The 24167-nt window shown below is 40.2% G+C and overlaps 9 protein-coding genes across 9 annotated transcripts; all 9 read left to right on the plus strand.

The window, feature by feature from the left end:
• The first annotated feature begins 33 nt into the window (after nt 1–33).
• LOC133022013 (gamma-crystallin M3-like) lies at nt 34–789 on the plus strand. The gene is made up of 3 exons (XM_061089027.1): nt 34–78; nt 181–423; nt 511–789. Exons 1-3 carry the CDS (start codon nt 46–48, stop codon nt 787–789), a joined length of 555 nt encoding a protein of 184 aa, XP_060945010.1. The 5' UTR covers nt 34–45.
• Nucleotides 790–2993: 2204 nt separating this feature from the next.
• LOC133021458 (gamma-crystallin M2-like) lies at nt 2994–3749 on the plus strand. The gene is made up of 3 exons (XM_061088317.1): nt 2994–3038; nt 3141–3383; nt 3471–3749. Exons 1-3 carry the CDS (start codon nt 3006–3008, stop codon nt 3747–3749), a joined length of 555 nt encoding a protein of 184 aa, XP_060944300.1. The 5' UTR covers nt 2994–3005.
• A 1586-nt stretch (nt 3750–5335) lies between these two features.
• LOC133021455 (gamma-crystallin M3-like) lies at nt 5336–6092 on the plus strand. Its single transcript, XM_061088313.1, has 3 exons — nt 5336–5380; nt 5483–5725; nt 5814–6092. The coding sequence occupies exons 1-3, from the start codon at nt 5348–5350 to the stop codon at nt 6090–6092; spliced, it is 555 nt and encodes a 184-aa protein (XP_060944296.1). The 5' UTR covers nt 5336–5347.
• Nucleotides 6093–8262: 2170 nt separating this feature from the next.
• Nucleotides 8263–9018, plus strand: LOC133021456 (gamma-crystallin M2-like). The gene is made up of 3 exons (XM_061088314.1): nt 8263–8307; nt 8410–8652; nt 8740–9018. Exons 1-3 carry the CDS (start codon nt 8275–8277, stop codon nt 9016–9018), a joined length of 555 nt encoding a protein of 184 aa, XP_060944297.1. The 5' UTR covers nt 8263–8274.
• Nucleotides 9019–11227: 2209 nt separating this feature from the next.
• On the plus strand, nt 11228–11983 carry LOC133021457 (gamma-crystallin M2-like). The gene is made up of 3 exons (XM_061088315.1): nt 11228–11272; nt 11375–11617; nt 11705–11983. Exons 1-3 carry the CDS (start codon nt 11240–11242, stop codon nt 11981–11983), a joined length of 555 nt encoding a protein of 184 aa, XP_060944298.1. The 5' UTR covers nt 11228–11239.
• Nucleotides 11984–15811: 3828 nt separating this feature from the next.
• On the plus strand, nt 15812–16567 carry LOC133021901 (gamma-crystallin M3-like). The gene is made up of 3 exons (XM_061088906.1): nt 15812–15856; nt 15958–16200; nt 16289–16567. The coding sequence occupies exons 1-3, from the start codon at nt 15824–15826 to the stop codon at nt 16565–16567; spliced, it is 555 nt and encodes a 184-aa protein (XP_060944889.1). The 5' UTR covers nt 15812–15823.
• Nucleotides 16568–18137: 1570 nt separating this feature from the next.
• Nucleotides 18138–18888, plus strand: LOC133021902 (gamma-crystallin M2-like). The gene is made up of 3 exons (XM_061088907.1): nt 18138–18182; nt 18279–18521; nt 18610–18888. Exons 1-3 carry the CDS (start codon nt 18150–18152, stop codon nt 18886–18888), a joined length of 555 nt encoding a protein of 184 aa, XP_060944890.1. The 5' UTR covers nt 18138–18149.
• A 1848-nt stretch (nt 18889–20736) lies between these two features.
• LOC133021645 (gamma-crystallin M3-like) lies at nt 20737–21352 on the plus strand. Its single transcript, XM_061088578.1, has 2 exons — nt 20737–20991; nt 21077–21352. The coding sequence occupies exons 1-2, from the start codon at nt 20737–20739 to the stop codon at nt 21350–21352; spliced, it is 531 nt and encodes a 176-aa protein (XP_060944561.1).
• Nucleotides 21353–22762: 1410 nt separating this feature from the next.
• LOC133021957 (gamma-crystallin M3-like) lies at nt 22763–23660 on the plus strand. Its single transcript, XM_061088969.1, has 3 exons — nt 22763–22774; nt 23049–23291; nt 23385–23660. Exons 1-3 carry the CDS (start codon nt 22763–22765, stop codon nt 23658–23660), a joined length of 531 nt encoding a protein of 176 aa, XP_060944952.1.
• Nucleotides 23661–24167: the final 507 nt, after the last annotated feature.

Here is a 24167-nt window from a genome sequence, read left to right on the forward strand (position 1 = left end):
ATGGTAGTCAGTCAGTAGCGCAGAGTGAACACATCCACAGTCAACATGAGCAACACCGGCATGAACATGAGGGGAAAGGTGCTTCCGATAAGCTTTTTTTTAAAGCTGAAAATTACTTATTTTGATTTCACCTATCTCCTGTTTTTTACCATATAACTTTTATAACAAATTTTTTTCCAGATCATCTTCTACGAGGAGAAGAACTTCCAGGGTCGCACCTACGAGTGCATGAGCGACTGCTCCGACATGACCTCCTACCTGAACAGGTGCCAGTCCTGCAGGGTGGAGAGCGGCTGCTTCATGGTCTACGACCGCACCAACTACATGGGAAACCAGTACTTCATGAGGAGGGGCGAGTACTCCGACTACATGAGCATGATGGGAATGAGGGACTGCATCAAGTCTTGTCGCATGATCCCCATGGTAACTACTCCGTCCACTGAATATTACTAACTAGAACTTCAACAGCTCTGACATTTTCTGACGCGCATCTTTCTTTCGGCTCTCCAGCACCGTGGCCAGTTCAGGATGAAGATCTACGAGAGGGAGAACTTCAGCGGTCAGAGCAACGAGCTGATGGACGACTGCGACAACATCCAGGACCGCTACCGCATGTCCGAGTGCCAGTCCTGCCAGGTGCAGGACGGCCACTGGCTGATGTACGAGCAGCCCAACTACAGAGGCAAGATGATGTACATGAGGCCCGGAGAGTACAGGAGCTTCAGGGACATGGGCATGAGCGGCACCAGGTTCATGAGCATGAGGCGCATCACGGATTCCTGCAACTAAAAGTTCACTCAATGTTCAATGTCTGTAGCAAATGCCACTAAATAAAGAAATTGCTGCACTAAATGATTTCGTATGGAGCTTACTGCCTTGTCACAAGATTGTTCACTACCACACAGTAATAAATTATGGGTGATTGAACTCAACATATTCAATGTGCTGTGTTTTTAATTCCATGACACATTTGTCTGTAAAATTTAAAAATCAAATCAACTCACAAAGGAACCATAAACCTTCATATGATATTTTTGGAATTGGCAAGATTCTGATTATCAGAGAGAAAGGCTTTTAATTTGTCAAATTAAAGTCTGACACATTTGACTGCTTTAGTGTGGGGCATCTAAATTATTAGTTGTACAAATTAATAGCACAAATAGTGAATGATTACACAGCTAGCTTTGTCAAACATACTACAATATATTGGTTCAAGCTAGTGACGTCTTGTTCCTGGTTTCAAAACCTGGATGAACATCTACAGCATCTGAGACACTTTGGAAAACTGTGATTTCAGAGGCGGCGTTGTGGTTGAGCCGTGAACAGGAGGAGCCTTTTAGTCATTTATACGATTAACAAGCTACAACTACAGGTTCACACAACATTAATAGAAAGGACATGATAAATATATATACATATATAAACATAAAATAAAAAAGAAAATGGCTTAACTTACCCTGTTGAGCTTTTGTTCTCAAGCCAATGGAAGCATGAAGCAAGCTGATGTTAGTTTGGTGTCGATGCATCATAGACAATAAACATTACTCTCATTAGGTATACCTGACAATTTGTACCATTTAAAAGCTGACACTATAAAAATTCTGTTTCAGAAACAATAAGCAAAGATGAACTACAAGACAAAACACTGAAGCAAAAGAGAGCCACTTACAAAACTAGCTATTGTCGGTTGAATGTGAAGGTTCGATGCCGGGTGGATGGATCACTCTGAACCTGAATAAACAACACGATGAAGACAGATGACGTCTTTCGGCCGAACTCACTTTTCTCCACACAAGCGCTCACTTCCTGCTTCTGTCTCTCATGTGACTGAACTGACCAATAAGAAGCCAGAAAGGCCACAGAGGAAGATTCAACAAATCATTAACTGTTGTACTGATGTTAAAATGAAAATGTATGAATAATATATTTGTAAACATGTAAATGTATAAATAATACGTGTAAACATTCATATGTAAATAACTTCACTGTAAAGTTTCATTAACTCATGTTTGTTGTCGATGCAACATTTAATCCAATAAACATTTCTCTCATTACTTCTTGTCTTTCTGCGTTTGTAAGATGAAGCGAAAACTACGAAAATTCAGTTTCACGCTACTTGAACATCGAGCACATATTTGAACTAAGAGAAGAATAAGCGTATTTATGAGCTATTTACTGACCGTGATGCGTAAGTTGTGCATCTGACGGAAGCTAATATGAGCCCTTTCACCCGCTTTTTACTCATATCTCTAGAGCAGAGTTCTTCAACAGGAAGTACTGCAGGGGGGTGGCGAAATTTTTGGTTGAGACAATTTTTTTTTTTTTTTTAATTATTTTTTTTCCACAAATTTCAATGTCTTAAAATACACATTCACATGCATCCAACACATTGTGAGGCTGATTTGACCCTCTGCCTGACAACTGCCATCCGTCCAAGGTTAGATAAGTTGTGTGTTACCCATCAAGGTCCGACATCTCACTAATGTGAGAGTATGTGTGCCATCCACAGATTGTTTGATGATTCACTGTCTCTTCTGCATGTAGGTTTAAAATAAAAACATTAATCTGTGAATTATTGTAATACCTCAGTGTTGTATGCAAGACGTAGGTTTATAAAAGGCAGTGGCATGGCCACCCTGTACCTTCCACATGTTTAAAATAAAAACATGAATATATGAAACTGTGTAATATTTGAATAGTTTAGTATTGAATGTACAATAACAGGGTAGCTATGTTTATACATGGCACTAGGCCCAAGTCAATATTAAACACAATTTTAACACTATATATAGTATGGGGTCCCTGCTCCATCTCTCCATCAGTTTGTGGGTCTTTGGCCTGAAAAACGTTGAAGACCTCTGTTCTAGAGGCTTCAATAATGAGTTGATGAGTAAGGGGTTCTCTGAGGGGGGCCACCTGTTCTGTCCATCCAGTCAGGTATAAAAGGAAAGGGTTAAACCATGGTAGTCAGTCAGTAGCACAGAGTGAACACATCCACAGCCAACATGAGCAACACCGGCATGAACATGAGGGGAAAGGTACTTCTGATCAGCTTTTTTAATCAGCTGAAAATTTCTTATTTTAATTTCACCTATCTCCTGTTTTTTACCATCTAACTTTTATGACTCATTTTTTTCCAGATCATCTTCTACGAGGAGAAGAACTTCCAGGGTCGCACCTACGAGTGCATGAGCGACTGCTCCGACATGACCTCCTACCTGAACAGGTGCCAGTCCTGCAGGGTGGAGAGCGGCTGCTTCATGGTCTACGACCGCACCAACTACATGGGAAACCAGTACTTCATGAGGAGGGGCGAGTACTCCGACTACATGAGCATGATGGGAATGAGGGACTGCATCAAGTCTTGTCGCATGATCCCCATGGTAACTACTCCGTCCACCGAATATTACTAACTAGTACTTCTACAGCTCTGACATTTTCTGACGCGCATCTTTTTTTCGGCTCTCCAGCACCGTGGCCAGTTCAGGATGAAGATCTACGAGAGGGAGAACTTCGGCGGTCAGAGCAACGAGTTTATGGACGACTGCGACAACATCCAGGACCGCTACCGCATGTCCGAGTGCCAGTCCTGCCAGGTGCAGGACGGCCACTGGCTGATGTATGAGCAGCCCAACTACAGAGGCAAGATGATGTACATGAGGCCCGGAGAGTACAGGAGCTTCAGGGACATGGGCATGAGCGGCACCAGGTTCATGAGCATGAGGCGCATTGGGGATTCCTGGTACTAAAAGTTCACTCAATGTTCAATGTCTGTAGCAAATGCCACTAAATAAAGAAATTGCTGCACTAAATGGTTTCGTATGGAGCTTACTGCCTTATCACAAGATTGTTCACTACCACACAGTAATAAATGATGGGTCATTGAACTCAACATATTCATTGTGCTGTGTTTTTAATTCCATGACACATTTGTCTTTACAATTTAAAGATCAACTCAACAGCCAAAGAAACCATAAACCTTCAGAAATGAAAAATTTAGTGAAATGTAGGCTTTTAATTTGTCGAAGTAAAAAAAAATATATAACGTGTCTGACACATTTTACTGCTTTAATGTGAGGCATCTAAACTATTATTTGTACAAATTAATAGCACAAATAGTGAATGATTACACAGCTAGCTTTGACAACTATGCTACAATTTATTGGTTCAAGCTAGTGACGTCTTGTTTCTGGTTTCAAAACATGGATGGACATCTACAGCATCTGAGACACTTTGGAAAACTGTGATTTCAGAGGCGACGTTGTGGTTGAGCCTTGAACAGGAGGAGCCTTTAAGTCTATTATATGATTAACAGGCTACAACTACAGTTTAATACAACATTAATAGAAATGACATGATAAATATAAATACATATATAAACATAAACTAAAAGATAAAATGGCTTAACTTACCCTGTTGAGCTTTTGTTCTTGAGCCAATGGAAGCATGAAGCAAGCTGATGTTAGTATGGTGTCGATGCATCATAGACAATAAATATTACTCTCATTAGATCTATCTGACGATTTGTACCATTTAAAAGCTGAAACTATAAAAATTCTGTTTCGAAAACAATAAGCAAAGATGAACTACAAGATAATACACTGAAGCAAAAGAGAGCCACTTACGAAACTAGCTATTGTCAGTTGAATGTGAAGGTTCAATGCCGGGCGGTTGGGTCACTCTGAACCTGAATAAACAACACGATGAAGACAGATGACGTCTTTCGGCCAAACATCACTTTTCTCCACACAAGCACTCACTTCCTGCTTCTGACTCTCATGTGACTGAACTGACCAATAAGAAGCCAGAAAGGCCACAGAGGCAGATTCAACAAATCATTACAACTGTTGTTTTGATGTAAACGTATAAATAATATATTTGTAAACATGTAAATGTATAAATAATACATGTAAACAAACATATGTAAATAACTTCACTGTAAAGTTTCATTAACTCATGTTTGTTGTCAATGCAACATTTTATTCAATCAACGTTTCTCTCATTACTTCTTGTCTTTCTGCGTTTGTAAGATGAAGCGAAAACTACGAAAATTCAGGTTCACGCTCCTTGAACATCGAGCACATATTTGAACTAAGAGACAAATAAGCATATTAATGAGCTATTAACTGACCGTGATGCGTAAGTTGTGCATCTGACGTAAGCTAATATGAGCCCTTTCACCCGCTTTTTACTCAAACCTGTGTTCTAGAGGCTTCAATAATGAGTTGATGAGTAAGGGGTTCTCTGAGGGGGGCCACCTGTTCTGTCCATCCAGTCAGGTATAAAAGGAAAGGGTTAAACCATGGTATTCAGTCAGTAGCACAGAGTGAACACATCCACAGCCAACATGAGCAACACCGGCATGAACATGAGGGGAAAGGTGATTCTGATCAGCTTTTTTAATCAGCTGAAAATTACTTATTTTAATTTAACCTATCTACTGTTTTTTACGATCTAACTTTTATGACTTATTTTTTTCCAGATCATCTTCTACGAGGAGAAGAACTTCCAGGGTCGCACCTACGAGTGCATGAGCGACTGCTCCGACATGACCTCCTACCTGAACAGGTGCCAGTCCTGCAGGGTGGAGAGCGGCTGCTTCATGGTCTACGACCGCACCAACTACATGGGAAACCAGTTCTTCATGAGGAGGGGCGAGTACTCCGACTACATGAGCATGATGGGAATGAGGGACTGCATCAAGTCTTGTCGCATGATCCCCATGGTAACTACTCCGTCCACTGAATATAATTAACTAGTACTTCTACAGCTCTGAAATTTTTCTGACGCGCATCTTTTTTTCGGCTCTCCAGCACCGTGGCCAGTTCAGGATGAAGATCTACGAGAGGGAGAACTTCGGCGGTCAGAGCAACGAGCTGATGGACGACTGTGAGAACATCCAGGATCGCTACCGCATGTCCGAGTGCCAGTCCTGCCAGGTGCAGGACGGCCACTGGCTGATGTACGAGCAGCCCCATTACAGAGGCCAGATGATGTACATGAGGCCCGGAGAGTACAGGAGCTTCAGGGACATGGGCATGAGCGGCACCAGGTTCATGAGCATGAGGCGCATCACGGATTCCTGCAACTAAAAGTTCACTCAATGTTCAATGTCTGTAGCAAATGCCACTAAATAAAGAAATTGCTGCACTCAATGATTTTGTATGGAGCTTACTGCCTTGTCACAAGATTGTTCACTACCACACAGTAATAAATGATGGGTCATTGAACTTAACATATTCAATGTGCTGTGTTTTTAATTCCATGACACATTTGTCTTTACAATTTACAGATCAACTCAACAGACAAAGGAACCATAAACCTTTATATGATATTTTTGGAATTGGCAAGATTATGATTATCAGAGAGAAAGGCTTTTAATTTGTCAAAGTACAAGTCTGACACAATTGACTGCTTTAGTGTGGGGCATCTAAATTATTAGTTGTACAAATTAATAGCACAAATAGTGAAAGAATACACAGCTAGCTTTGACAAACATGCTACAATATATTGGTTCAAGCTAGTGACGTCTTGTTCCTGGTTTCAAATCCTGGATGAACATCTACAGCATCGGAGACACTTTGGAAAACTGTGATTTCAGAGGCGGCGTTGTGGTTGAGCTGTGAACAGGAGGAGCCTTTTAGTCATTTATACGATTAACAAGCTACATCTACAGGTTCACACAACATTAATAGAAAGGACATGATAAATATAATACATATATAAACATAAACTAAAAGATAAAATGGCTTAACTTACTCGGTTGAGCTTTTGTTCTCGAGCCAATGGAAGCATGAAGCAAGCTGATGTTAGTTTGGCGTCGATGCATCATAGACAATAAACATTACTCTCATTAGATCTATCTGAAGATTTGTACGATTAAAAAGCTGAAACTATAAAAATTCTGTTTCGGAAACAATAAGCAAAGATGAACTTCAAGATAATACACTAAAGCAAAAGAGAGACACTAACGAAACTAGCTATTGTCGATCGAATGTGACGGTTCGATGCCGGGCGGTTGGATCACTCTGAACCTGAATAAACAACAGGATGAAGACAGATGACGTCTTTCGGCTGAACATCAGTTTTCTCCACACAAGCACTCACTTCCTGCTTCTGACTCTCATGTGACTGAACTGACTAATAAGAAGACAGAACGGCCCCAGAGGCAGATTCAACAAATCATTACAACTGTTGTTTCGATGTAAACATGTAAATATATAAATAATATATGTGTAAACATACATATGTAAATAACTTCACTGTAAAGTTTCATTAACTCATGTTTGTTGTCGATGCAACATTTTATCCAATAAACATTTCTCTCATTACTTCTTGTCTTTCTGCGTTTGTAAGATGATAAAACGAAAACTACAAAAATTCAGTTTCACGCTCCTTGAACATCGAGCACATATTTGAACTAAGAGACAAATAAGTGTATTAATGAGCTATTTACTGACCGTGATGCGTAAGTCTTGCATCTGACGGAAGCTAATATGAGCCCTTTCACCCGCTTTTTACTCATATCTCTGTTCTAGAGCAGAGTTCTTCAACAGGAAGTACTGCAGGGGGGTGGCAAAATGTTTGGTTGAGACAATTTTTTATTTTTTTCCCACAAATTTAAATGTCTTAAAATACACATTAACATGCATCCAACACATTGTGAGGCTGATTTGACCCTCTGCCTGACAACTGCCATCCGTCCAAGGTTAGATAAGTTGTGTGTTACCCATCAAGGTCCGACATCTCACTAATGTGAGAGTATGTGTGCCATCCACAGATTGTTTGATGATTCACTGTCTCTTCTGCATGTATGTTTAAAATAAAAACATTAATCTGTGAATTATTGTAATACCTCAGTGTTGTATGCAAGACGTAGGTTTATAAAAGGCAGTGGCATGGCCACCCTGTACCTTCCACATGTTTAAAATAAAAACATGAATATATGAAACTGTAATATTTGAATAGTTTAGTATTGAATGTACAATAACAGGGTAGCTATGTTTATACATGGCACTAGGCCCAAGTCAATATTAAACACAATTTTAACACTATATATAGTATGGGGACCCTGCTCCATCTCTCCATCAGTTTGTGGGTCCTTGGCCTGAAAAACGTTGAAGACCTCTGTTCTAGAGGCTTCAATAATGAGTTGATGAGTAAGGGGTTCTCTGAGGGAGGCCACTTGTTCTGTCCATCCAGTCAGGTATAAAAGGAAAGGGTTAAACCATGGTAGTCAGTCAGTAGCACAGAGTGAACACATCCACAGCCAACATGAGCAACACCGACATGAACATGAGGGGAAAGGTACTTCTGATCAGCTTTTTTAATCAGCTGAAAATTACTTATTTTAATTTCACCTATCTCCGTTTTTTTACCATCTAACTTTTATGACTCATTTTTTTCCAGATCATCTTCTACGAGGAGAAGAACTTCCAGGGTCGCACCTATGAGTGCATGAGCGACTCCTCCGACATGACCTCCTACCTGAACAGGTGCCAGTCCTGCAGGGTGGAGAGCGGCTGCTTCATGGTCTACGACCGCACCAACTACATGGGAAACCAGCACTTCATGAGGAGGGGCGAGTACTCCGACTACATGAGCATGATGGGAATGAGGGACTGCATCAAGTCTTGTCGCATGATCCCCATGGTAACTACTCCGTCCACTGAATATAATTAACTAGTACTTCTACAGCTCTGACATTTTCTGACGCGCATCTTTCTTTCGGCTCTCCAGCACCGTGGCCAGTTCAGGATGAAGATCTACGAGAGGGAGAACTTCGGCGGTCAGAGCAACGAGCTGATGGACGACTGCGACAACATCCAGGACCGCTACCGCATGTCCGAGTGCCAGTCCTGCCAGGTGCAGGACGGCCACTGGCTGATGTACGAGCAGCCCAACTACAGAGGCAAGATGATGTACATGAGGCCCGGAGAGTACAGGAGCTTCAGGGACATGGGCATGAGCGGCACCAGGTTCATGAGCATGAGGCGCATCGGGGATTCCTGGTACTAAAAGTTCACTCAATGTTCAATGTCTGTAGCAAATGCCACTAAATAAAGAAATTGCTGCACTAAATGATTTCGTATGGAGCTTACTGCCTTGTCACAAGATTGTTCACTACCACACAGTAATAAATGATGGCTCATTGAACTCAACATATTCATTGTGCTGTGTTTTTAATTCCATGACACATTTGTCTTTACAATTTAAAGATCAACTCAACAGCCAAAGAAACCATAAACCTTCAGAAATGAAAAATTAAGTGAAATGTAGGCTTTTAATTTGTCGAAGTAAAAAAAGTTTACATGTCTGACAAATTTGACTGCTTTAATGTGAGGCATCTAAACTATTGGTTGTACAAATTAATATCACAAATCGTGAATGAATACACAGTAAGCTTTGACAAACACACTACAATATATTGGTTCAAGCTAGTGACGTCTTGTTTCTGGTTTCAAAACCTGGATGAACATCTACAGCATCTGAGACACTTTGGAAAACTGTGATTTCAGAGGCGACGTTGTGGTTGAGCCTTGAACAGGAGCCTTTAAGTCTATTATATGATTAACAGGCTACAACTACAGTTTAATACAACATTAATAGAAATGACATGATAAATATAAATACATATTTAAACATAAACTAAAAGATAAAATGGCTTAACTTACCCTGTTGAGCTTTTGTTCTCAAGCCAATGGAAGCATGAAGCAAGCTGATGTTAGTATGGTGTCGATGCATCATAGACAATAAACATTACTCTCATTCGATCTATCTGACGATTTGTACCATTTAAAAGCTGAAACTATAAAAATTCTGTTTCGAAAACAATAAGCAAAGATGAACTTCAAGATAATACACTGAAGCAAAAGAGAGCCACTTACGAAACTAGCTATTGTCAGTTGAATGTGACGGTTCAATGCCGGGCGGTTGGGTCACTCTGAACCTGAATAAACAACACGATGAAGACAGATGACGTCTTTTGGCCGAACGTCACCTTTCTCCACACAAGCACTCACTTCCTGCTTCTGACTCTCATGTGACTGAACTGACCAATAAGAAGCCAGAAAGGCCACAGAGGCAGATTCAACAGATCATTACAACTGTTGTCCTGATGTAAATATGAAAATGTATAAATAATATATTTGTAAACATGTAAATGTATAAATAATACGTGTAAACATTCTTACGTAAATAACTTCACTGTAAAGTTTCATTAACTCATGTTTGTTGTCGATGCAACATTTTATCCAATAAACATTTCTCTCATTACTTCTTGTCTTTCTGCGTTTGTAAGATGATGAAGCGAAAACTACGAAAATTCAGTTTCACACTCCTTGAACATCGAGCACATATTTGAACTAAGAGAAGAATAAGCGTATTTATGAGCTATTTACTGACCGTGATGCGTAAATCGTGCATCTGAGGGAAGCTAATATGAGCCCTTTCACCCGCTTTTTACACATATCTCTGTTCTAGAGCAGAGTTCTTCAACAGGAAGTACTGCAGGGGGGTGGCGAAATTTTTGGTTGAGACAATTTTTATTTTTTTTTAAATTATTTTTTATTTTTTTCCCACAAATTTCAATGTCTTAAAATACACAATCACATGCATCCAACACATTGTGAGGCTGATTTGACCCTCTGCCTGACAACTGCCATCCGTCCAAGGTTAGATAAGTTGTGTGTTACCCATCAAGGTCCGACATCTAACTAATGTGAGAGTATGTGTGCCATCCACAGATTGTTTGATGATTCACTGTCTCTTCTGCATGTAGGTTTAAAATAAAAACATTAATCTGTGAATTATTGTAATACCTCAGTGTTGTATGCAAGACGTAGGTTTATAAAAGGCAGTGGCATGGCCACCCTGTACCTTCCACATGTTTAAATTAAAAACATGAATATATGAAACTGTAATATTTGAATAGTTTAGTATTGAATGTACAATAACAGGGTAGCTATGTTTATACATGGCACTAGGCCCAAGTCAATATTAAACACAATTTTAACACTATATATAGTATGGGGTCTCTGCTCCATCTCTCCATCAGTTTGTGGGTCCTTGGCCTGAAAAACGTTGAAGACCTCGGTTCTAGAGGCTTCAATAATGAGTTGATGAGTAAGGGGTTCTCTGAGGGGGGCCACTTGTTCTGTCCATCCAGTCAGGTATAAAAGGAAAGGGTTAAACCATGGTAGTCAGTCAGTAGCACAGAGTGAACACATCCACAGCCAACATGAGCAACACCGGCATGAACATGAGGGGAAAGGTGCTTCCGATAAGCTTTTTTTTAAAGCTGAAAATTACTTATTTTGATTTCACCTATCTCCGGTTTTTTACAATCTAACTTTTATGACTCATTTTTTTCCAGATCATCTTCTACGAGGAGAAGAACTTCCAGGGTCGCACCTATGAGTGCATGAGCGACTCCTCCGACATGACCTCCTACCTGAACAGGTGCCAGTCCTGCAGGGTGGAGAGCGGCTGCTTCATGGTTTACGACCGCACCAACTACATGGGAAACCAGCACTTCATGAGGAGGGGCGAGTACTCCGACTACATGAGCATGATGGGAATGAGGGACTGCATCAAGTCTTGTCGCATGATCCCCATGGTAACTACTCCGTCCACTGAATATAATTAACTAGTACTTCTACAGCTCTGACATTTTCTGACGCGCATCTTTCTTTCGGCTCTCCAGCACCGTGGCCAGTTCAGGATGAAGATCTACGAGAGGGAGAACTTCAGCGGTCAGAGCAACGAGCTGATGGACGACTGCGACAACATCCAGGGCCGCTACCGCATGTCCGAGTGCCAGTCCTGCCAGGTGCAGGATGGCCACTGGCTGATGTACGAGCAGCCCAACTACAGAGGCAAGATGATGTACATGAGGCCCGGAGAGTACAGGAGCTTCAGGGACATGGGCATGAGCGGCACCAGGTTCATGAGCATGAGGCGCATTGGGGATTCCTGGTACTAAAAGTTCACTCAATGTTCAATGTCTGTAGCAAATGCCACTAAATAAAGAAATTGCTGCACTAAATGATTTCGTATGGAGCTTACTGCCTTGTCACAAGATTGTTCACTACCACACAGTAATAAATGATGGCTCATTGAACTCAACATATTCATTGTGCTGTGTTTTAAAATCCATGACACATTTGTCTTTACAATTTAAAGATCAACTCAACAGCCAAAGAAACCATAAACCTTCAGAAATGAAAAATTAAGTGAAATGTAGGCTTTTAATTTGTCGAAGTAAAAAAAAAGTTTACATGTCTGACACATTTGACTGCTTTAATGTGAGGCATCTAAACTATTAGTTGTACAAATTAATATCACAAATCGTGAATGAATACACAGTAAGCTTTGACAACTATGCTACAATATATTGGTTCAAGCTAGTGACGTCTTGTTTCTGGTTTCAAAACCTGGATGGACATCTACAGTTTCTGAGACACTTTGGAAAACTGTGATTTCAGAGCTGACGTTGTGGTTGAGCCTTGAACAGGAGGAGCCTTTAAGTCTATTATATGATTAACAGGCTACAACTACAGTTTAATACAACATTAATAGAAATGACATGATAAATATAAATACATATATAAACATAAACTAAAAGATAAAATGGCTTAACTTACCCTGTTGAGCTTTTGTTCTTGAGCCAATGGAAGCATGAAGCAATCTGATGTTAGTATGGTGTCGATGCATCATAGACAATAAACATTACTCTCATTCGATCTATCTGACGATTTGTACCATTTAAAAGCTGAAACTATAACAATTCTGTTTCGAAAACAATAAGCAAAGATGAACTACAAGATAATACACTGAAGCAAACGAGAGCCACCTAGGAAACTAGCTATTGTCAGTTGAATGTGAAGGTTCAATGCCGGGCAGTTGGGTCACTCTGAACCTGAATAAACAACACGATGAAGACAGATGACGTCTTTTGGCCAAACATCACCTTTCTCCACACAAGCACTTACTTCCTGCTTCTGACTCTCATGTGACTGAACTGACCAATAAGAAGCCAGAAAGGCCACAGAGGCAGATTCAACAAATCATTACAACTGTTGTTTTGATGTAAACATGTAAATGTATAAATGATATATTTGTAAACATGTAAATGTATAAATAATACATGTAAACAAACATATGTAAATAACTTCACTGTAAAGTTTCATTAACTCATGTTTGTTGTCAATGCAACATTTTATTCAATAAACATTTCTCTCATTACTTCTTGTCTTTCTGCGTTTGTAAGATGAATCGAAAACTACGAAAATTCAGGTTCACGCTCCTTGAACATCGAGCACATACTTTAACTAAGAGACGAATAAGCGTATTAATGAGCTATTTACCAACCGTGATGCGTAAGTTGTGCATCTGACGGAAGTTAATATGTATGGGGTGCCGTTTGTCAAGCAGCTCACGCTGAAAATAACAGCAACATTTTGTCACATTTAGCTTCAAACCATGTTTAAAAAACTGGTGTGAATTTTTGAGTCACTTTTTTGCACATTTACAACAATATTTGTCAACTTGGAGATATTTTAAATATTTAAATCCAAATGTTAAATGTAACACTTAAATGTTAAATGTTAAATCTAAATGCTAAATGTTAAATTTAAATCTAAATGTTAAATTTAAATCTAAATGTTAAATCTAAATCTAAATGTTAAATTTAAATCTAAATGTTAAATCTAAATGTTAAATTTAAATCTAATTGTTAAATTTAAATTTAAATCTAAATGTTTAATCTAAATGTTAAATTTAAATCTAAATGTTAAATCTAAATGTTAAATCTAAATGTTTCGGGTGAAACTAAATATTTAGCTAATATGCAAATTCAAATGCCGGTTACAGGAAGTAGTAACAAAATAAAAGCTCGAGGAAGTCAGAGTGTGTTTATTACGGAGCCCCCCAGGGGACACGGGGGAAAATGAGGACAGCAAAATGACTTTTGCGAGATCCCGAGAAAGTTTAGGACAATGTACATCCGGGTATCTCATAATAATGACATATTAAGTCATTATTATGAGATACGGGTTGTGGGCAGGGCGCCACAGAGCCCTACTCGTGGAAGTGGGCGACTGTGCCTCGATACAGAGACATAACAGGATCGATCCATGTTTTCTGCTCCGTTCATTGTCTTAGCGATGTGCTGCCGCTGAATCATTATAACCAGCGCTGCTCCAGCATCAGAACAGACGCTCATTAAAAGTCCGGTCGCCCTGTGTGTGTCTGTGTCTGCTTCCGCCTCACTTCCCTCTGTCCCGCGCTCGCTTTACACTTTAACAATAAACACCAGCGCTGATCACAAGTTATTAGGACACCTACAGGACTGATGTTTACTTTGTGTTTGTTTGAGCTCACGAAACACATGTTTAAACACCGTGTGCACGTAGTCCCCCGCTCCACACAACACGAGCAGAACGTGACGCGCACAGTCAGGACTGTCAGCGTTAAAGTGACGGAGCGATCCGAAGTCATGATCGGTCATCATCGGATAATAACTAAAAAATACATGTGATTATCAGTTTTAGTGAAGAGGAACAGAGACAAGCATACACCCCCCAACACACACACACACACACACGCACACAGCCCACACACACAGTCTCCCATGACAGACCCTGCAGTCAGTATCTCATTATTATTAGATAGTATGAGATCATAACATCAGTCCTGTAGGTGTCCTAATAACTTGTGATCAGCGCTGGTGTTTATTGTTAAAGTGTAAAGCGAGCGCGGGACAGAGGGAAGTGAGGCGGAAGCAGACACAGACACACGCAGGACTTCGCTAAGACAATGAACGGAGCAGAAAACATGGATCGATCCTGTTATGTCTCTGTATCGATGCACAGTCGCCCACTTCAGCGACTGTCCCCGCAGCCACTCAGCCTCGGCTTCCCTGCTCTGTGGCGCCCCGCCCACAACCCGTATCTCATAATAATGACTTAATATGTCATTATTATGAGATACCCGGATGTACATTGTCCTAAACTTTCTCGGGATCTGGCAAAAGTCATTTTGCTGTCCTCATTTCCCCCGTGTCCCCTGGGGGGCTCCGTAATAAACACACTCTGACTTCCTCGAGCTTTAATTTTGTTACTACTTCCCGTAACCGGCATTTGAATTTGCATATTAGCTAAATATTTAGTTTCACCCGAAACATTTAGATTTAACATTTAGATTTAGATTTAACATTTAGATTTAAATTTAACATTTAGATTAAACATTTAGATTTAACATTTATATTTAGATTTAACATTTAGATTTAACATTTATATTTAGATTCAGATTTAACATTTAGATTTAAATTTAACAATTAGATTTAAATTTAACATTTAGATTTAACATTTAGATTTAACATTTAGATTTAAATTCAGATTTAAAATTTAGATTTAAATTTAACATTTAGATTTAGCATTTAGATTTAACATTTAATTGTAACATTTAACATTTGGATTTAAATATTTAAAATATCTCTAAGTTGACAAATATTGCTGTAAATGTGCAAAAAAAGTGACTCAAAAATTCACACCAGTTTTTTAAACATGGTTTGAAGCTAAATGTGACAAAATGTTGCTGTTATTTTCAGCGTGAGCTGCTTGACAAACGGCACCCCATAAATATGAGCCCTTTCACCCGCTTTTTACTCAAACCTGTGTTCTAGAGGCTTCAATAATGAGTTGATGAGTAAGGGGTTCTCTGAGGGGGGCCACCTGTTCTGTCCATCCAGTCAAGTATAAAAGGAAAGGGTTAAACCATGGTAGTCAGTCAGTAGCGCAGAGTGAACACATCCACAGCCAACATGACCAACACCGGCATGAACATGAGGGGAAAGGTGCTTCTGATCAGCTTTTTTAATCAGCTAAAAATTACTTATTTTAATATAACCTATCTACTGTTTTTACGATCTAACTTTTATGACTTATTTTTTTCCAGATCATCTTCTACGAGGAGAAGAACTTCCAGGGTCGCACCTACGAGTGCATGAGCGACTGCTCCGACATGACCTCCTACCTGAACAGGTGCCAGTCCTGCAGGGTGGAGAGCGGCTGCTTCATGGTCTACGACCGCACCAACTACATGGGAAACCAGTACTTCATGAGGAGGGGCGAGTACTCCGACTACATGAGCATGATGGGAATGAGGGACTGCATCAAGTCTTGTCGCATGATCCCCATGGTAACTACTCCGTCCACTGAATATAATTAACTAGTACTTCTACAGCTCTGACATTTTTCTGACGCGCATCTTTCTTTTGGCTCTCCAGCACCGTGGCCAGTTCAGGATGAAGATCTACGAGAGGGAGAACTTCAGCGGTCAGAGCAACGAGATGATGGACGACTGCGACAACATCCAGGATCGCTACCGCATGTCCGAGTGCCAGTCCTGCCAGGTGCAGGACGGCCACTGGCTGATGTACGAGCAGCCCAACTACAGAGGCAAGATGATGTACATGAGGCCCGGAGAGTACAGGAGCTTCAGGGACATGGGCATGAGTGGCACCAGGTTCATGAGCATGAGGCGCATCACGGATTCCTGCAACTAAAAGTTCACTCAATGTTCAATGTCTGTAGCAAATGCCACTAAATAAAGAAATTGCTGCACTAAATGATTTCCTATGGAGCTTACTGCCTTGTCACAAGATTGTTCACTACCACACAGTAATAAATGATGGGTCATTGAACTCAACATATTCATTGTGCTGTTTTTGATTCCATGACACATTTGTCTTTACAATTTAAAGATCAACTCAAGAGACAAAGGAACCATAAACCTTCATATGATATTTTTGGAATTGGCAAGATTCTGATTATCAGAGAGAAAGGCTTTTAATTTGTCAAAGTACAAGTCTGACACAATTGACTGCTTTAGTGTGGGGCATCTAAATTATTAGTTGTACAAATTAATAGCACAAATAGCGAATGAATACACAGCTAGCTTTGACAAACATGCTACAATATATTGGTTCAAGCTAGTGACGTCTTGTTCCTGGTTTCAAAACCTGGATGAACATCTACAGCATCTGAGACACTTTGGAAAACTGTGATTTCAGAGGCGACATTGTGGTTGAGCTGTGAACAGGAGGAGCCTTTTAGTCATTTATACGATTAACAAGCTACAACTACAGGTTTACACAACATTAATAGAAAGGACATGATGAATATATATACATATATAAACATAAACTAAAAAAGAAAATGGCTTACCTTACTCTGTTGAGCTTTTGTTCTCAAGCCAATGGAAGCATGAAGCAAGCTGATGTTAGTATGGTGTCGATGCATCATAGACAATAAACATTACTCTCATTAGATCTATCTGACGATTTGTACGATTAAAAAGCGGAAACTATAAAAATTCTGTTTCGGAAACAATAAGCAAAGATGAACTTCAAGATAATACACTAAAGCAAAAGAGAGACACTAACGAAACTAGCTATTGTCGATCGAATGTGACGGTTCGATGCCGGGCGGTTGGATCACTCTGAACCTGAATAAACAACAGGATGAAGACAGATGACGCCTTTCGGCTGAACATCACTTTTCTCCACACAAGCACTCACTTCCTGCTTCTGACTCTCATGTGACTGAACTGACTAATAAGAAGACAGAAAGGCCCCAGAGGCAGATTCAACAAATCATTACAACTGTTGTTTTGATGTAAACATGTAAATATATAAATAATATATGTGTAAACATACATATGTAAATAACCTCACTGTTAAGTTTCATTAACTCATGTTTGTTGTCGATGCAACTATTATCCAATAAACATTTCTCTCATTACTTCTTGTCTTTCTGCGTTTGTAAGATGATGAAGCGAAAACTAAAAAAATTCAGTTTCACGCTCCTTGAACATCGAGCACATATTTGAACTAAGAGACAAATAAGTGTATTAATGAGCTATTTAATGACCGTGATGCGTAAGTCGTGCATCTGACGGAAGCTAATATGAGCCCTTTCACCCGCTTTTTACTCAAACCTGTGTTCTAGAGGCTTCAATAATGAGTTGATGAGTAAGGGGTTCTCTGAGGGGGGCCACTTGTTCTGTCCATCCAGTCAGGTATAAAAGGAAAGGGTTAAACCATGGTAGTCAGTCAGTAGCGCAGAGTGAACACATCCACAGCCAACATGAGCAACACCGGCATGAACATGAGGGGAAAGGTGATTCTGATCAGCTTTTAGCTGAAAATTACTTATTTTAATTTCACCTATCTCCTGTTTTTTACCATCTAACTTTTATGACTTCTTTTTTTCCAGATCATCTTCTACGAGGAGAAGAACTTCCAGGGTCGCAACTACGAGTGCATGAGCGACTCCTCCGACATGACCTCCTACCTGAACAGGTCCAACTCCTGCAGGGTGGAGAGCGGCTGCTTCATGGTCTACGACCGCACCAACTACATGGGAAACCAGTTCTTCATGAAGAGGGGCGAGTACTCCGACTACATGAGCATGATGGGAATGAGGGACTGCATCAAGTCTTGTCGCATGATCCCCATGGTACCTACTCCGTCCACTGAATATTACTAACTAGAACTTCAACAGCTCTGACATTTTTCTGACGCGCATCTTTCTTTCGGCTCTCCAGCACCGTGGCCAGTTCAGGATGAAGATCTACGAGAGGGAGAACTTCAGCGGTCAGAGCAACGAGCTGATGGACGACTGCGACAACATCCAGGACCGCTACCGCATGTCCGAGTGCCAGTCCTGCCAGGTGCAGGACGGCCACTGGCTGATGTACGAGCAGCCCAACTACAGAGGCAAGATGATGTACATGAGGCCCGGAGAGTACAGGAGCTTCAGGGACATGGGCATGAGCGGCACCAGGTTCATGAGCATGAGGCGCATCGGGGATTCCTGGTACTAAAAGTTCACTCAATGTTCAATGTCTGTAGCAAATGCCACTAAATAAAGAAATTGCTGCACTAAATGGTTTCGTATGGAGCTTACTGCCTTGTCACAAGAATGTTCACTACCACACAGTAATAAATGATGGGTCATTGAACTCAACATATTTATTGTGCTGTGTTTTAAATTCCATGACACATTTGTCTTTACAATTTATACGATTAACAAGCTACAACTACAGGTTCACACAACATTAATAGAAAGGACATGATAAATATAATACATATATAAACATAAACTAAAAGATAAAATGGCTTAACTTACCCTGTTGAACTTTTGTTCTCGAGCCAATGGAAGCATGATGCTGATGTTAGTTTGGTGTCGATGCATCATAGACAATAAACATTACTCTCATTAGATCTACCTGATGATTTGTACGATTAAAAAGCGGAAACCATAAAAATTCTGTTTCAGAAACAATGATCAAAGATGAACTACAACACAAAACACTGAAGCAAAAGGGAGCCACTTACGAAACTAGCTGTTGTCGGTTTGACAAGAGGGTTCGATGCTGGGTGGTTGGATCACTCTTCACCTGAATAAACAACAGGATGAAGACAGATGACGTCTTTTGGCCGAACTCACTTTTCTCCAAACAAGCACTCACTTCCTGCTTCTGACTCATGTGACTGAACTGACCAATAAGAAGCCAGAAAGGCCCGAGAGGCAGATTCAACAAATCATTACAACTGTTTTCCCGTTGTAATTATGTAAAGATTTAAATGTATAAATAAAATATCGGTAAACATGCAAATGTATAAATATTACATGTGTAAACATGTGCGTTTGTAAGATGATGAAGCGAAAACTGCGAAAATTCAGTTTCATGCTCCTTGAACATTGAGCACATATTTGAACTAAGAGACGAATAAGCGTATTAATGAGCTATTTACCAACAGTGATGCGTAAATCGTGCATCTGACGGAAGCTAATATGAGCCGCTAATGAAGTGAGCTAGTGGGAGCTTTTGAAGCGACTCATCAAGATTTTAAACAATAAACATTACTCTGATTTATTCTTGTCCGGCTGATAATTTGTGCCATAAAAAGTATAAAACTATTAAAATTAATTTCCAGGCACAGCGAGCGCAAGCTAAAGATGAAGTAAAAGGCATTAAAGCTCCATTTATCTGAGCTCTTTTTGTTGACAGCATTCACTGTGTCTCTGATGGAAGCTAACGGGAGCTACTGTGAAGTGAGCTGATGTTTGCTGTCAATACGACCATCAACATTTTAGACAATAAATGTTATCATTTCACCTCATTGTCTAGCTGAGAACTCTCAAAGATTAAAAGGCTAAAACTATGATAATTCCTTTTCAGGAACAACGAGCTGAAGATGAACTAAAGGACAAAATGGCTTTGTTGAGCTCAACACAGATTTTTGCAGTAACCGTCCATGAACTGCGTCTGACGTTCGTGATGCCTTCGGACACAATGAACTCAGAATTGTAAAAAAGCTTTGTGTCATTTCATCAAAAGAGAGAGTTTCTAAAGTCTTCGAGGGCCTGGTCATGTGATCCTCCAACACACAGCAACACAGGCCTGTACAGTTCTCTGGTGCAGGCTGCTGGGTCAGGGCTTTTAACAAAGGGGGCCCACTGACACCGGTGGTCTGCTTCCTGTATAAAAGCAAGGGTTAAACCAAAGAGGACAGCAGTGCAGCAGTAGCCGAAGCAATAGCAGCAGCTCACCTACAAGCATGACCACCACCGACATGAGCATGGGCAAGGTAAGCTTCTGGGTTTTTGTAGGAGAAATAACAACAGCTCATGCAGGATTATCAAACTCAATTCTGAATCCAAATTCATGTTGCTACAGATCATCTTCTACGAGGAGAGGAACTTCCAGGGCCGCACCTATGAGTGCATGAGCGACTGCTCCGACATGTCCTCCTACCTGAACAAGTGCCAGTCCTGCAGGGTGGAGAGCGGCTGCTTCATGGTCTACGACCGCACCAACTACATGGGAAACCAGTACTACATGAGGAGGGGCGAGTACGCCGACTACATGAGCATGATGGGAATGAGCGGTGGTATCAAGTCTTGCCGTATGATCCCCATGGTAGGTTCCACTCACAGCAATAAAACTTCTGATATCCGATTGATAAAGTTTTTGAACTAAATTAATGATTCTGTGACTTCAACAGCACCGTGGCCAGTTCAGGATGAAGATCTACGAGAGGGAGAACTTCGGTGGTCAGAGCAACGACCTGCAGGACGACTGTGAGAACATCATGGAGCGTTACCGCATGTCTGACTGCATGTCCAGCCAGGTGCAGGACGGCCACTGGCTGATGTACGAGCAGCCCAACTACAGAGGCAAGATGATGTACCTGAGGCCCGGAGAGTACAGGAGCTTCAGGGACATGGGCATGAGCAGCAGCAAGTTCATGAGCATGAAGCGCATCAACGACATGTGCTAGACATTTCCATCTTGAAATAAAAAAACTGAACGATAAACACTTGTTTCTGCTATTTTACTGTGGTTTGATTTTACACATTGAATCAATGCAATGAGGATTCTGAACATTGATCAAGAGCTGTGAAAACAAGCATGTTCCCAACATATGAAAACAAATACCAAAACCAATTCAGTGTAAATCAAGCACATTGACACATTGAGATAAAATATGAATAATAATAATTATTCCTGTGCAACATGAATACAATAATGAATAATAATCATATATATTACATCAAGTAATACAATTATGATCATGAAGCTGTTTTAGTAAATGCACACATGGCCTCTCATGGATGTTGATAAACTAAATGTAAGTCACTTTGAATAAAAGCATCAGATAAATGACATAAAGTCTAATGACTTGTAACATACAACTGGAATAGACCTTTCCAGCCAATATAGTCTTCAATTTATGAATGAAAACAAATATATATATATAAAACGTGTGAGACAGATAATATACCATCATCTCATATAAATCATGTTCATGAAGTCGCTGCCAAAAACTGCAATGTTTTGATTCAAGTGACGTTCAATACTTTTCAATATGAACTTTTTCATTTTCATGTCATTTGATCATTGTGGTTTAAAACCATTTTGCCCAAACAGACCTGGACAAGAAGGCATCATGAAATGAGACATATGTTAATACATTTCAAAAATAAAGTTCACGTCTTCTCAATCTGTTTTTCTGTGGCATTGACCTCCCTGAAAATGACTATAATCTATAATACACTCAAGTTTTTTTCACAATGTAAATAACAATGATGTGAAAACCTCATTGGTTTACATTTTTAATTGTAAGAAACTTTGAACACATTGTCAAATATTGTAATTGTGCAAATAAATGATCTGACAATAGAGATATTGTTTGTCTGAATATTTAATAAAGCAAGTACTTTTTGAATTTAAGATTAACACATGTATTTGTAGTAACCTTCACAGAATTTGTCAACACTTTTGTATAAAGATAACATACGTTCACTGTGAAAGTTTCTAATGTCACTCCAGCAATAAAATTTTTGAAAACTAACGATGTACACGTGTACTTTTGTCTTTTTTCTCTGGCATATCTGCAAACATGTTTCAGATATATTTCAGCCTCTATTTGAGACAGAATCTAGATATTAATGCGAATGAAAAATTGCAAATGACGGAAACAGTTCAATCTAGAACGGTGGAGCATGTGAGAGGAGGCATAATGAGCTTCTCCCATCAGCATTCACAAACACAGGGACCTGCACCGCACGCTGCTGACTCATGGCTTCTATGTAATCCGTCCATCAATTGTTCGGGTGAAGCGTTTAGTATAAAAAAGGCTTAAATCCTTGATAGGATTGCTATAGCATCAGTCAAAGCACCAGCCATCATGCACGGCAAGGTGAGTTCTTCATCAATACCTCATGTTTCTGGTTATTTTACGATCTTTAAACACGTTCAGGTTATGTTCTTGAAATTAGAATCAACAGTTTTCCTGTACGTTTAGATCAGCACCTGTCGATGGATTTACACACTTTTATAAGCATGAGATAAAGAATTGAACGATAGCTTTGGTCTACAGAATCCAGAGAACCCAGGACTTACGCAGTCTCTCTGCAGTATTTAGATTTCAGTTTAGATGAATAAACTAAATACACAATGGTCCTGTTTTTCAGATCATCTTCTACGAGGACAAGAACTTCCAGGGTCGCTCCTATGAGACCAGCAGCGACTGCGCCGACATGTCCTCCCACCTGAGCAGGTGTCACTCCTGCAAGGTGGAGAGCGGCTGCTTCATGGTCTACGACCGTCCCAACTACATGGGCCAGCAGTACTTCCTGAGGAGGGGCGAGTACTCCGACTACCAGCGCATGATGGGCTTCGGCGACTGCGTCAGGTCCTGTCGCATGATCCCGATGGTGCGACGCTAAAAGACACACAAAGAACTACACGTCCACAGGTTCCAGTCGAAACCACTAACCCACTTGTACGTTGTTTTTGTTTTGCAACAGCACAAGGGCTCCTACAAAATTAGGCTCTACGAGATGGAGAACTTCGGAGGCCAGAAGAACGAGATGCAGGAAGACTGCGACAACTTCCAGGACCGCTACCGCATGTCCGACTGCCAGTCCTGCAACGTGATGGACGGCCACTGGCTGATGTACGAGCAGCCACGCTACAAAGGCAGGATGATGTACCTGAGGCCCGGAGAGTACAGGAGCTTCAGGGACATGGGATACGATGGAATGAAGTTCAGCTCCATCAGACGCATCAATGACTCCTGTTAACTTCAAACATTCATCTTTTTTTTAAACAAATAAAATGGTTTTTTTTCCAAATTTAACATGCATACACAATATCGAATGCTGGGCTTTTATTAATTTGATTTTATTGTTTGTATATTGTATCATTAGAAACACACTTGCTGCTGGTTTTATCTTCGACAGCAGCACCTACGTTAGGCCCGTAAATTCTCATAGTGTAATTTTCTCTAACATTATTTATAAAGTACGCAGGTATTTAAAGATACAAATGGACAAACAGGTCTTTCATATTTTTAAGAAGTAAAAGTTATTGTAAATGATCAAATAAGTATTTTTATACTTTAAGTTGAAGATGAAGTAACCTAGTGAAGGTTATTGCAAACATTTGAATAGTAGCTCTGAGCTTTGAGTGTAAAAACGAAAGGTTGAGATACACATAGATAAATATCACATATTGTACCAGGTTAAAGAAAATAATAAGCAATTTGAAGAGTGAAGCTGAACTGTAGATCAGCTAAAAATACTGTAAGT

Source organism: Limanda limanda, chromosome 16, assembly GCF_963576545.1.
Source record: "Limanda limanda chromosome 16, fLimLim1.1, whole genome shotgun sequence".
Taxonomy (NCBI): domain Eukaryota; kingdom Metazoa; phylum Chordata; class Actinopteri; order Pleuronectiformes; family Pleuronectidae; genus Limanda; species Limanda limanda.